The following is a 15,016-nucleotide window of genomic DNA, read 5'->3' as shown; positions in this document are numbered from 1 at the left end:
GTGTGCGTGTGCATGTGTGTGCATGTGTGTTGGGGGTGGGGGGGCGGGGTTGGGTGTGTGTGTATATATAGTGTAGTCGGGTCTCCTGTAGTGACATGAACCCAAGGTCTTGAGGCCACCTCCATGGCTACCGAACTTGGCTATCAGCCTCTGCTCGGCCACTTTGCGTTGTTGCCTATCCCTGCACACAACTACCTGATGAAGGAGCAGTGCTCCGAAAGCTAGTGCTTCCAAATAAATCTGTTGGCCTATAACCTGGTGTTGTGTGATTTTTAATTTTGTCCACCCTAGTCCAATACCAGCTCTTTCACACCATCACAACTTTGTTGCAGATCCAAGGCTTCCTCTGAGCAATGCCATTGAAGATTCACTAGAACGATAATGTTGGCTGTGGCATTCAGTATGTATATCTATGATTCTTTCAAAAATAATTATGAATAGTTTAAAAACCTCAAAAAAGAACAGAAAAAAATAGTCAGTACCTTTACCACTGTAACGATGCCATCATTGGTAACAGGATCAGTTTTAACGATGAAATGACCAGCAGGGTCTCCGCTGACAATCCGGTACACTGCATTCCAGTTGGAAGTATGTGGCTGGTCGCGATCTGTGACTGTCAAATTAGCAACAATTGCATCTATTTTGTTCTCTTGAACTTCTCCATAAAACTAGGAATAAAAACATGAATCTTTAAAGATGGGCACATTGTTTTGCACTTTTCACAGAATCTCATACATTTACAACATCTGACAGGTCAAACACATTTAATCTTTAGCGACTTGACATCAGGAATTAAATAAAACCAACCAATCCCTTTACAATATGGGCAGTTTATTTACTTCAAATTAACAGGTGAATGTACCTCCATATGTATACAAGGATCACAATAAACCAATGCAGCTTCCAAATGAAATGATGGTTAAAAGCCTATATTAAATGTAGCTAATTTGGGGAGATTGTAGCATTATTACATCATCAATAGATTTGTAACCCAGAGCCCAGGCTAATGTTCTGAGGGCATGCATTCAAATCCCACAATGGTGGTTACTGAAATACAAGTTCAATTAATAAATCAGGAATGAATCTAGCGACTGTGAAACTAGCATCAATTGTAGTAAAAAACCATCTCATTCAAGAATGCCTTTTAAGGAAGGAAAGCTTGACACAATTACCCGATCTGGTCTTCATGTGATTGGCTCTTAACTGCCATCTGAAAAGGTATGGCAAGCCACTGATTTTCAGTGGTATTTGGGATGGGCAATAAATGTTGGCCTTACCAGCGATGGCCACATTCCATGAAATAATTTTTAAAATTATAATGCAATTTATGGAAGAAATGCCATCACCAAAAAAGAGGAATGCAGTTAGAACATACTAATTAATATTCTTAATAATTTAAAGAGCATGTCAAGATAATCCAAACCTTAAATGAACACAGTGCATATATGTTCATCTAGTGACATGCAGAACAGTATATTAACAGCAATCTTGTTACAACCAGATGAGTGGTGAATTGAACCCCGTCTTTTAAACCCCTCAGCTGACACTTCAAACCATTCCAAAGTTTCCTTGAGTGAAATAAAAGACTTTGAAAACACATTATTACTTACTATCCACTAGAAAAATAATAAAACATGACATTATATTTATGTTTGTCTCCTTTTGTTAAAAAGGAGAGAGTATCAAATACAAAAAGTAAGATCAAAAATAGACAGTTCAAATGTCTTAAGAGTCTTTATCGTGTGAAGTTTCAAGCTAAGACCACAGTTGTTTAATGATGCCTTATATCCTGAACAGTGGTGAAGTGTGGATATACTTGCATTCTCAGTTAATGGATGTTTCACAGATTTGCTTTATCACTGGACACTGTTTTTGAAAGACAAAGGGAAATAGGTGCAGAGAAAGAGAGCAAGCCTTCCAATTCTATGATAACAAATTTATTTCTTCTTTATTTCTCCTCAAAAGCTGTTGACAGAAAGACAGTACCTTTGTGTATTCCATTGTTTAGCTTTTTTGTTCCCCCCAAGCTTGAAAATCTGAAGTCGCTTTCAACTGAATTTGTGAAACCTCCAGAAAGGTGTAAATCAAACTGGAACTATGGATTAGAGTGTTTGCTTTTGATTATTTTAATGAATTGTTCATTTAACTATCTTACGCTGAAAGATTGGAGCGACTGGGCTTGTATACGCTTGAGTTTAGAAGGCTGAGAGGGGATCTGATTGAGATGTATAAGATTATTAAAGGATTAGACACTCTGGAGGCAGGAAGCAGATTTCCGCTGATGGGTAATTCCTGAATCAGAGGACACAGTTTAAAAGTAAGGAGTAGGCCACTTAGAACAGAGTTGAGGAAAAACTTCTTCATCCAGAGAGTGGTGGGTATATGGAATGCTCCGCCCCAGAAGGCTGTGGAGGCCAAGTCTCTGGATACTTTCAAGAAAGAGTTGGGTAGAGCTCTTAAGGATAGTGGAATTAAGGGTTATGGGGATAAGGCAGGAACAGGATACTGATTGAGGATGATCAGCCATGATCATAATGAATGGTGGTGCTGGCTCAAAGGGCAGAATGGCCTACTCCTGCACCTATTGTCTATTGTCTATTAAGTTCAGACTGTGTCTTGTTTCTTGGTGGCTTTATGAATTAGTTCAACCAGGTCCGGTGATCACTCCAGCCATCTAACATCAATATTCTTCTTTTTCTTTAACCACTTTAGTCCATGAAAGGCATTAAAAATCAAATGATGGAAGTTGAAAATTGACATTCTACTTTGCCAGTATCAAAACAGATTTCCTCAACTATACTTATAAGTTTACTATTTCTTTAGCAGTGCAGAACCTGTAATTGTTCTTATTTGCTACATTCCCATTAAAGATCATTGGGGTACATTTTACAAAGCTGGAATTCAATCCATTCTTAAGTTCAGAATTCATTGGGAAGTCAGGCCCAGCAGCCCAGCATGTGAAGAAATCCTATCTGGATTTGATCTTGCTTTAGGTGTATCTTGGTTCTGGTATTAAACTTCTTTCAAATTGGCACATTTCAGATCTTTTGCCCAAATCTGACATTGTTGGATAGTTGAATTTACATTATATGTTTTAAAACTTGATTGCAAATATTTTTAAGAAAAATGATACGTACATTGCTCCCTACATTAGTATTTATTGCTGGATAATGCAATGTTTTTGCTTTGTTTATATCTTTTGTTGGCAATAATACCTACAATACGCTGTTTGCCATTTCAATTCAATACAACAAAGCAATGGCTCTCTGGGGATTCAGCAAGTGCTTCCTGATCTCAATGATAAAGATAATCTCACATTGAGAGAGTGAAATCAGTCTAAGAGTGAACAGAGTGAACTAGGCATGTTGCAAATGATCAGTTTGTGACACATGGTTGTGATTTTTATTTTCCATTAATGAGGTAAATATTCCCAAGGCTTCTAATTTCAAAAAATGCAAAAGTGACCAAGGGAAGTGACTAGGAAATAAATCTTCAAAAACAAATTGAAAAATGTTTCTATGATCTTCTGTAGAAAGAAGATCAGACATGATGTCAAATTATCTGCCAATTCACCACAAGCCTGTTTGCACTGCCAGCAGGAACAAATTTCACTTTTATACAGAACAAAATCCTAAAAGGCAAAGGGTTCACTTGTTTATTTAAGCAACCATGAACTAACTATGAAGTAACAGATACTATTAAGTAAAAATGAAAAACTTGTAAAAGAATAAAAAGCAGTTGAAAATGAGTAAACTGAGAGTTTAGAAAGCTAAAGAGCGATGCGAAGATAGTAGTATGGGGCAGATTCTTCCCATCCCCTTAACAATATAGGCAATAGTGCAATCTTCCATCCAAGGTTCTAATGGTGAGATGGGAATCTTGCTGGTCAGCACAAATTTGCATACAAGAAAGAATTGAATAGCCTTTATTTCACTAGACCCAAGCAGTACATGTTTATACATTGCCAATTACAGATCAAACTTAGACACAAAACTACCTCGGCACAGCATTTTTATTACAAAATTTGGTACAGAAATAAAATGTCCAGCATTACAGAAAAGAGTTCTGGCACTTTGCTTCCAGTCCTCACTGGGGCCTGGCTACACACTGTCCCTGTGACATGCCAAACCTGCACGCCCCTGCAGGTGGAGGCTGCTACCGCAGATCAGGACATTGCCACCTAACCCCGGGAGGCCCCTACAGGAGGAGACTGATATGTCAGGCCAGGAGGTTGTCACACCAACGCTGGAAGGCTGCTGTGCCAGGCTGGGAGGTACCATGCCAGCATCTGGAGACCAATGTGCCAGGCTGGGAGGACACCATGCCATGCTGGGAGGCCGCTGTGCAGAATGGGAGTTGTCGTCAAAGATCAGAAGTCAAAAGGAAAAAAAGGAGAAGATGAAGACGAAGACAAAATAAAACACTAGGAGGAAGAAAAAGAGAAGAGAAAGAAGAAAAGAAGAATGGGCGGAGCAGATGAGCTCAGGCTGGAGCATGCTACTCTGCCGCCATCTTGCAACCATTTTCTGTATGCCATTAATCCTTGACTTCACCTCATTTATATGCAATTTCCTATTCACTAACAGCACGGTGAGAAAACTGCATGCTTCTTTGGGCCTCAACCTTGGTCAGTACTTTCCAACATCTGAGGACACATTATATGGACAATGACTGCCTACAGTCTTTGTCTGACTTTGGCATCAGACATGTACCAGCCTCACTACGTCCTCATGGCACATCACCAACTCACTAATTATAATGCTCTCCACTTCAATACCACACTTAGAAGCACACCAACATCTTTCATTACAATGTAGCCACCAAAAAACTGTGCATCAAGGGACAGATACCAATCTCCTGTATCAGAACAGGGTGCATCTCAGGATTCTTTGCTGCATACTCGTCCTCATTCAATTTGTGCTTACTTGGACACTTGCTGCATCACTACCTCAACTTGCCTTACTTTTATTTGCATTGCCATCTCATTGAGAATGTATGGCCTCAAAGTGCTTGTCTTGCCTTGCCTTTTAGTGCTGACACAAAGCCAGGCAGTTCATCGTGGTTATCAGCAGTGAACAGTCAAGGGGCTAGACATCTTACCGCAGCATTGTGCGACGTCAATGTCAGATGTACATCATACATCAGCATGGAACAAACACGCTGCATGTGCTTCAGCCCAATGGATATTTATCCAAGACTAAGGGAAACAGCCCTGTCTAGGGGACTGTCATCAATCAGGATGTCTCACCATATTCAATCGAGGGGCTTAGACACAACATTGGTCATTTCAGGTGGTCAGGGCTAGGGATTCCATACAATTAGAGGCCAGGGTGTGGGCCATGTTCAGTCCTGCAGATCCAAAGCAACCATTCCAAGATTGGCAGTAAGTTATTTTGGGAACTAACAGAGATCAGTCCTGGGCATTAAAAGTCAAGACAGGTCATCAAGAGTCACTACTGTGGTGGGTAAGTTGGAGAAGTCAATTGTGGAGATTGGAAGAAGGATTCTGAGAGATAATAATTATGACAGTGCGTAAGAATGGGTGATGATAGTGCAATTGAGGATATGATTAGATTAGATTACTTACAGTGTGGAAACAGGCCCTTCGGCCCAACAAGTCCACACCGACCCTCTGAAGAGCAACCCACCCAAACCCATTGCCCTACATTTACCCCTTCACTTAACATTATGGGCAATTTAACATGGCCACTTCACCTAACCTGCACATTTTTGGATTGTGGGAGGAAACCAGAGCACAGATGGAATGTGCAAACTCCACACAGACAGTTGCCTGGGGCAGGAATTGAACCGGGGTCTCTAGGGCTGTGAGGCAGCAGTGCTAACCACTGTGCCATCGTGCCACCCAGTATATGTTACTGCAGGGAGGGCAGGGTAGGGGATGTGACAAACACCCTGGCTTTGACATTTCTTGGGATTGGGGGAGTGATGTGCATCCTGATGGTTGCCATAATTAAGCTGCAGGCCAGGGTTCGTGATAATGTTGGAAGATAAATACTCCAATGAAAGTGTTGGATGGGAATGTGCCAAAGCAACCATAATTGAGGAGTCCTTTAGGCAACCCTGACTGAGGCCTAGCGCAGATACAATGCAGCTGTTCTTCCACTGGGACCAAAGGAGATCCAATAATAGGCCCCAGAAGATGGGTTCTGAAGCCTGGATCAGTCTCATGGAGCCTTGCAGTGCATCTCAGACAGAGTGACCTACATACTCCCAGCATGTGAAGCTGGACCAGCTAATGAGGGGATGTATTGGAGACTGGAGAGATAGAAGAGCAGTAGCAGTCTTTCAAGGAGGAAGATAAGAAGACTGAGCATAAGGACCATCACTTTTAGCATGGCAGAGTGCTGGGCACAACAAGCCAGGCAGGATTCATTGACACCCACATCCAATAGATATGGTTGGTTGAGATTATCATTTATTGGGTGTAACATTATGTTGTTTGAAAGGCAACTAGCCCCTGTTTATTCCCAGAAAGAAACAGTGTTTTTGTTTCCTTCTCCCCCTTTAAAAGTGAATGTTATCACCAATTTGAAGGCATTCTAACGTGTTCCAAATTGAACAGTGACAAGATATTATGATTTGCTGGTCATTAAGGAAAGAGTACTTCTGCCGCTGGTGAGCGCATGAGCTTGATGCTGTTGTGGTGTGATGTACACAGAGTGAGGTTAGTAGTGGAGATAACTCATTAAAGTTCATGGAATCCACAAAATTGGCAAGTAGTCTTGTTTGGTGAAATTAGCTTAAGTGAGCAAAAGCAAAATACAAAAATAAACCAAGGGCCAAAGCTGTAGCATTGTCAATATCTGAATTAGACTGTAGTGGTTTCATATTGCAGCTCACCAACACTTCACAAGGGCAATTATGGATTCACAATAAATGCTGACTCTGTCAATGAGACCCACACGCCCCACTCCCCAAAACAAAAACAATGTGTGTAGTGTTAACTTATGGTTGCCAAATGAGGAACACCAGTAGGTGGAGCTGTAAGAAGAAAAGACAGAAATTATGGAGTGATTGTTTAACAAAGTATTCTTATTGCTTGCTCCTGCAATTTGAAATCTGTTTCTAGCTATTTCTAAACTGCAATCACCTCACACTTAATCAAGAACCTCACATTAATGGTAATGATGATGATGATGCAAAAAGGTATGAATCCTTTGGAAGAGTTTTGCTTACCTTTCAAAAGAAAACCTGAAGAGACATGTGGACAGTCATAATCAGGTTGAATCCACAGGCACACAAGTTGTTCAGATTTAACAAGGAGGACAATTTTATAGGGAGTTTCATCATAATTACTGATGACTATGTATATATCTATGCTAATCTGCTTCCTTTTACATCTGGAGTCATTCCTTATATGCTAGAAAAACGAAGGTTAAGAGATTTGCAAGAGAGATGATAGGCTTTGCCATTATAGACAAACTGAAAAAAAAATTACTTGTTCACTAACACTGAAAAAGAATTAGAAGTCATTTTCAACATTCTTACACGTGAAAGAAATTACAAAGACACTGACATCTAATTTCAAGTCAGAAGAAAATGCAAAATAAATTGACCATTATCAGATGCTCAAAGCAATAAGCCAATGAGATAATCCGTCAGTACTGAACACCTAACTACTACCACCTCAATGGAATTCTGGTGAAGCTGAGAAGTTGGAAAGTGAAATAAAAACAAAAATCATTGAAGGAAATCTCATCAGCTAACAACATTAGAGAATGATGGAATGCCATCAGTCATTCTTGCTCCCCGAAGTCCAGAGCTGTTGATAGTAAGGTGATCAAAACCTATGTTCCAAGTTCAACACCTGTAGATACAGGACTCAGCTCATGTGCCAGGAAACCAAAGCAACATCTATCACTGAAATGGAATGGCAAATTGTTCAAACAATGTTTCAACTATGGTGCTGATTACCCATACCAGACAGTGTTCCTACCAGTGAGCTGCGCAAAGTCTTTGCAAAAGCTTATCATTTACTTTCTTTTGTTGCTCATCAGGAAAATTTACTACTGAGGCAACTATCAACAGGAGGATATGTCATAGCCATCCTGCAGGATAACAGTCAGACCATTTATCACTGTACATCACCAAAAAGCCCAAAGGTGATCACTCTTCGTCCTGAAGTGTGCCCAGCCTGCCTCAAATTATCTTTGAGGGACAAGGTACCTCAAACAGGTCATGTTGAACACAGGTATTTGCCCCAAACAAGATGCTGCTGTCAAACCAAAAAGATGTTCTGCCTGTCACACCATGACAGTGTTTTCATGTTAACACAATCACAATCCTTGTGATCCTCTCGAAATGTTTGAACTACCTCGAAGACCATGGACTGAGGTTAATTTTAATTTTGAAGATTTGTATGCTGAAGAATGGGTGCGTATTGTCACTAACCACTGTGGCAGATTCCTATCATGGAAACAGTTTTATTTATTTCAGTGAACTTAGTCTTTGCATAGTTTGGACATCTTCACCCTTTTTGGAATTACTCAAAATGGTAAGAAGTGTCAATGGATCCCAATTCAATTTATGAATTGTCTAGGATTTTCTTATCTAAAAGTAACACTCCATTATGAAAGAGATAATGGAGAATAGAAAAATGTATGCGTAATTGAAAAATGGTAATATGTAGCTGACAGCAAGTAATGGAAGCAAGAATGGTATCATTCTCTTCACAATTATAATGATTTCTCAGTCAACTATTGGAACATCTGCAGCCATGCCTACATTTGTGTATTTTATAAACTACCCCACAGAATTAAACATCAACACATGCGGCAATGCTGTTTAGAACATAAAGATTGAGAGGGAGTAAATGCAGAATAAAAGATTAAATTCAGAGCTACATGATGAAAACCAGGAGGTAAAGTACTTGTGTAACATGACGGTCATGTTGGAGAAGAAGTAAACCTCTTTTGATATCCAACGCTATGTTGATACAAAAGGATCAATGATTACTACTAACTGTGATTCACAAATCATTATATGGCACAAATCATTCTTCAAAGCTCCAAAAACATCATTGGTAAGCATTGAATCAGATTCCAACGTGGTATCTCTGATGAAGATCATGAGTCAGATGAGACCACGGCTGATGTTAGATGTTTATCTATTTGTGACAGAATAGATCCATTGTATATAAGTGACAATGTGAAGAACTGAACAAATTTAGCTGGTGAACAAGGCTCATCATATTATAAATAACTGATCACATCAATATACTAATAGAAGATATAATGCAATACTTTGAATTGTCAAATGATTCTTATGTTTATTGCCTACACTTCCATCTTGTCAACTGAGAAGGGGAGGGATGAAGTAGCACATTGTTCAATAGCATCGTTTATAGTGTTCACTTTTTCCTGCTATACAGAACAACACCAATAGGAAGAAGAAGCAGCTGGAGTGATTGTTTAATAAAAAGTCCTTGTTGTTTGCTCTGTTTGTGCTTCAGGTCTACAGCTATCTGTTATCTGGTACTTGGTGAATCCATTAAAGCAACAAAATAGACTGGATAGATATTCAAGGAGAAAGTGAGGTCTGCAGATGCTGGAGATCAAAGTTGAAACTTTATTGCTGGAACAGCACAGCAGGTCAGGCAGCATCCAGGGAACAGGAGATTCGACGTTTCGGGCACAGGCCCTTCCTCAGGATTCCTGAGGAAGGGCCTGTGCCCGAAACGTCGAATCTCCTGTTCCCTGGATGCTGCCTGACCTGCTGTGCTGTTCCAGCAATAAAGTTTCAACCTGGATAGATATTCAAACATACTCAGAGGATGCTGCCATATCTGTGCCATTCCCTGCTATGCCCAAGTGCTGCACCTTTTTGTAAAGTCTGCACTAATGCTGACAGTGGGGCTCCACATTGGGAAATCCAGCCATCAGCATGGATGTCTCAGTCCCGTAAACTCTACAATCTGAATATGACTGACTCATTTATGTGGGAATCCAAGGGACTTCCACTTCCATTCTGTTACAAAACAGGCAATCCAAAACAAAACAGTGGAAATGGTTAAAAAAAAATGAGTGTTGAGTTAAATCACTCTGCCACCTTCTTCTCCTAATTCCACCTACTCCCTTTTTTTCTAGGTACTCAAGGTTACAGGTTTAGAAGGAGTTGTTGATATAGTTTTGTAAGTTTCTGCACAGCATCTTGTAGATAGTACTTGCTGCAGCAATTGTGTCCCAATGGTAGAGGGAATGAATATTTAACACTGTAGATGGAGTGTCAATTAAGCAGGATACTTTACATTTGTTTTGCATGGTGTCAGCTTTCCTGACTATTCTTGGAGTGGTATGCATCCAAGCTGGAGGAGAAAGTGAGGTCTGCAGATGCTGGAGATCAGAGCTGGAAATGTGTTGCTGGAAAAGCGCAGCAGGTCAGGCAGCATCCAGGGAACAGGAGAATCCATCACACTCCTGGTTTATGCATTGTAAATGGTGAAAAGGCTTTTGGAGTGTCAAAAACATGTCATGTGCCAAAACATTTCTAGCCTTTGAACTGCTCTTATAGCCACAGCATTTATTTCAATGGTCCATTTTAGCTTTTGATACATGATAATTGCTAGAATGTTAATGTCAGGTAGATTGTGAATGTTGTAAGTACACCAGAATCATTTGGCTTTGAGGTTTTCTTGGTTCTAGAGTACAATTTTTCAGGATGGCAACTAGGGTGATGTCATAATCATAGCTTTTGCTGTATCCAGTGCACTCAGTAGTTTCTGGATATCATGTACAATGAGTCAAGTTGTCTGAAAAATGTTGTATGAGCAATCCTCACCACTGACAATCATGTTTTATGAGGCAATCTGCACAATTGTTCACTTGATGCTGCGTTTACTACCACACCCTCTTTTATGGAGGAACTACAGAGCCCAACAGATCTAGATTAGAAGAAGAAAGCCGCTTGCTCATCTAATGAGAAGAGGAACCTATCTTAAACAAGATGTAAGTTTATTGTTATGTTAGCAATATGTACAGGGGGTTACAATGATGACAGACTTTATTGCAAAGATTATAGGGAGGACATGGAGAGCAGGTCTTATTCTTCAAGATTCTGCGCTGTTCTCTCATGAAGTCTGTATGACATCACCATAATCAGAGGTGCTTAATGAACTACTCAGTACTCACATTTGCAGGTCCACACATCCTCATGCAAGAGAGATTAGCTTCTGCGAAAGTGGGGAAATGATGAGATGCGCAAGATGAATCATTCACTTACACTTCTAGCTGAAGATGGTTGAAAAGTTTCAGTCTTGTCATTTGCTTTCACCAGCTTGATCATGCAAATGGTCCTGGAATCTCCATCTCTCATGAGCTCCCATTGATTTGTTTGGCATGCATTACAAAATGTGGCAGGACGGTGAAACTTTGACTTGATCCACTAGCTGAGAGATCAATTAGCTCTGACTAAAACCATATTGCTACCATTGCTTTTCATGCATATATGTTGCAGATTCATCAGGTTGGCACCCAATGTGTAGACACAGCTGATTTTACTTCTGACATAACCACTAACTCTTGAATTATGTGCTGATTTCTGCCTACATGCATTTAATATATCAGTATATGTTTTCTTGGACAGCAAAACTCTTTTGTGAGATGTCTGTTGTTGGGAGTTCAGCATAAGTCAGGCTGGTATTATGCAGCCTGAAAGAGCTAAGCTGTAAAAAATTTAAGAGGACTAACATTTGAGATTCTCTATGATTGTGTTGCCAGTTGAAACTGGTCACAAGATGCAATGGATACTCTTCATCCAACTCAGATCCAACTTGCTCAATGGGTTCAATGTACAATCAAAGGTCCTGATTAAAATTTAAATGCACCTGCTCTTACATATCGGTGGTTTCACCAGCTATTTACAGCAGGGTGACTATTATTGCTACCACTCCTGGTGACTTCGATGATTGCCCAGGATTTCTGTGAAAATGCCACCCCATTTTTCCTGAATGTAAAGGCGGAATATTCTAACCACAATCTTCTCCTTTAATCTCTCTAATTTGCCATTTCACTGTGAGATATACCCTTAGTTTTTGACTGTAACTCAATGGTATCATTTGAATATGGTGTATCAGAAGCTACTAGAAATGTTGCCTCAAGCTTCAAAGTCTAATACCATGATGGTCACTGATGTGATTTCATATCCTTACAATAGAATCCATCAATGCATACCTAGAGAAAATTATTCATCTCAAGGTAAGAACATTGTTGCCATTAGGCAGCTCATTAAAATACAGCACTGTACTTTCAGGATATCTTAATTTTTAGTTTTACTTAATTACACTACTGCAGTAGAGCTAGGGTGACAACGTTTAAATTTTTACCAACCTTATTCAAATCTTCGCCAAAATGCTGACTGTGTATAAGAGCATTATATTCTTTTAGTTCTCCAACTTAACTGTCGAGTTATTTTGGAAACTTTGAATCATTTGAAAGATCCTTTCCTTTCTATACCAAAAATTCTTAAGGTTTTGAATTTTCTGTAGAATAAGAATCTATTTTTATGCTTTGTCAACTACAAGAACATAATGCAAAAATTGAAATGAATAACTAACAAGTGACAAAGGAATATTTCATGTGACTAATCAATACCAGCATTGTTGTGCACGGATCAATATTGAATATGATAGGTGGTATGGTCAATTTTCTACAATTACAAAAGGAAGCGAGGAATGGGATACCATTCTTGTCTGTAAATACTCCCAAATGTGATAAAATATCAAAAAAGTTAAATATACACCACAAATATCAGTATAAACCCATGGAGCCTGGTAAAGTGGCTCCAATGAGAGGCTCTACAGAGCATGAAAGGGATTCAATTGAAACTGAGATAATAACTGGTTGTAACAAGATGCTGCTGTCTTTCACATTTTAAAGTGTTATGTCTCTAGAGCCTTATCATTTCTGCACCAGTAGCCATTTTGCTGGTGTTAACATGCTGCCACAGAGCATTCTTCATTTAACATCAAAGGCAACAGTTAAAATCCATAGCCGTCGCAGTCTAGTCTTTTTCCAAGGAGGGAAAGACAATTTATAACTGTGCTTCATTTACTCAAAGAAAATACCTTTAGTTAGTAATTGCTTTCTTTTTCCATGTTAAGATTACATTGATTGAATTTTAAAATCAGTGGTCACTGTTTCTTTGCAATTCCTTCTGTGTTTCTTGAAATACATCATATTAAATATTCAATTAAGTTGTGTTTAATACTCACACAATCTTTTAATGCTCTATTGCTATTTTAATTGCTCTTCAGTGTTAATTTCTTCTAATGAAGAAATGCATGTGAAATAAGTGGGTTTATAGCCTTCCTAAATTGCAATCAATCTTGCTCATCTCCATTAATTGGAGACAGACGTTGCAAACTGGGCAAGGTCATAATTGAAACGTACTTCTCAAACTCAGCATTAGTTCTTCTCTCTTTCTCTCCCTTTTCCAACATTTAGAATCAAATCATTTTGAATGGTTACATCTATTGGACCAGCTGGACACTAAAATCCTTGCCTGTGGCAACTGGAGTCCAATTTGGGATCTTTATAAAGGGGGTTCAGTACACAGACCTCATTTTCACTGATTGCTTGCAAGTATGGATATTTCTTTTTGCTTAGCAAGCATTTAAAAAAACTCCTTGTGGCTCTTTGTTTATCTCTTTTCCTCCCAGGAAAGAACAAACCACAGACTCCACTAGCGCAATAAGATCTAATGATATGGAAAAATACAATGATATTAACTGCCCAATAAATGAGTTAGACGTTAAGTAGACTAGAATGTTTAATCTTATTCAACATGTAAAAATGAAACCTGGCCTTGCAATTGGTAAATATGTGCAACTAGGTGAAATAAGAAAAAAAGGACCTGTTCAGTAGTATACCTTGTAATAGAAACATTTTGCAACTTTCATGAATTCCCAAGCCACCCCTCTCAAGTTTAAATTCGCTTTCCGTATTCACTCAACTGGACATGATCAATTCATCCATAAATCCTTATTTCATCAGGTTTAGATTTTGAACTTGCAAAATTAACTTTGAAATTATTTTTCCAATGCTTATTTTGGGGAACTTACTTACCATCCCTCTCCAAAAGAAAGGAAGCATGCGCAAGGTTTCCCTCCTTTCCCTATTCTTATCCCTCCTATACTATTCCAATAATTTCAAACATTATCTGCTGGGCCATGTGAGAAAACAATTTGCTTGTATTCAGTCATTAGACATAGATGGGTGTCCAACATCTTCTGATTTGTCCTCACTGTTGAGAAGCAGTACATTTAATTCTAAATGACTCATGAGGATCAAAATTTCAAACCAAATGGAAAAATGATTATGCAAACTTCCGTCCTACCATTCACTCATATCACATACTGGGCTACAAATACTATAGCATTAAAAATTATATATTCAAGTGGATTCATTTTCATGAAATTAAGAACTTCTTTTGGGATGTGAAATGGATTATTTTTATATTTAGGATTTCAAAGTAAAAGCTACAAAGTTAATAAATATTTTCTTTGCCTTAAAATTTTAAATCCCTCACATTTTTCTTTGTCGTTGGGAAATGTAGGTCTTAAATATCAGAATATTTAAAGAGTACCCATTGTATATTTAATTTCCAAGCTCCAAAACCTTCAACAATGTAAATCAATGATGCATGTCAGTACTTTGCAGACTGTGGTAGGTTATAGCCTTGTACATAAAAGTTAGGTAGGAAGTGCTAAAGCTTACTGTGGCAGCAGTAAATTCTGGAGCATTGTCATTCACATCGGTCACAATAATAAGTGCAGTTGCTGTATTGGAAAGACCATAGTTCAGGTTCCCATCCATATCTGTGGCTTGTATGATGACTGTGTATCGTGCGACTTTCTGAAAAGTAAAGGAAATAGCCGACAGTAAATATGCAGAACTGATTGAATCTGTACACTGTTGGGAACAGAAATTATGACAATTTAAGTAAACTTGTATTGGAATCAAAATACAAACTCTTGCATAATTGACTCCCTCTCTACAAC

At 38.9% G+C, this 15,016-nt stretch overlaps 1 protein-coding gene across 2 annotated transcripts in view; it reads right to left on the bottom strand.

The window, feature by feature from the left end:
• The window catches only part of LOC122560076 (cadherin-4-like), a 668,379-nt gene that overhangs the window by 75,773 nt on the left and 577,590 nt on the right, over window positions 1–15,016 (bottom strand). For both annotated transcript variants that reach the window (XM_043710292.1, XM_043710293.1), the window contains 2 exons: window positions 14,733–14,870; window positions 483–668 (listed from right to left, as the gene is read on the bottom strand). In XM_043710292.1, coding sequence (XP_043566227.1) covers window positions 483–668; window positions 14,733–14,870 — 324 coding nt within the window. The remainder of the gene's footprint in view (window positions 1–482; window positions 669–14,732; window positions 14,871–15,016) is intronic.

Source organism: Chiloscyllium plagiosum, chromosome 20, assembly GCF_004010195.1.
Source record: "Chiloscyllium plagiosum isolate BGI_BamShark_2017 chromosome 20, ASM401019v2, whole genome shotgun sequence".
Lineage (NCBI taxonomy): Eukaryota > Metazoa > Chordata > Chondrichthyes > Orectolobiformes > Hemiscylliidae > Chiloscyllium > Chiloscyllium plagiosum.
This window is presented reverse-complemented; position numbering and strand designations above follow the sequence as displayed.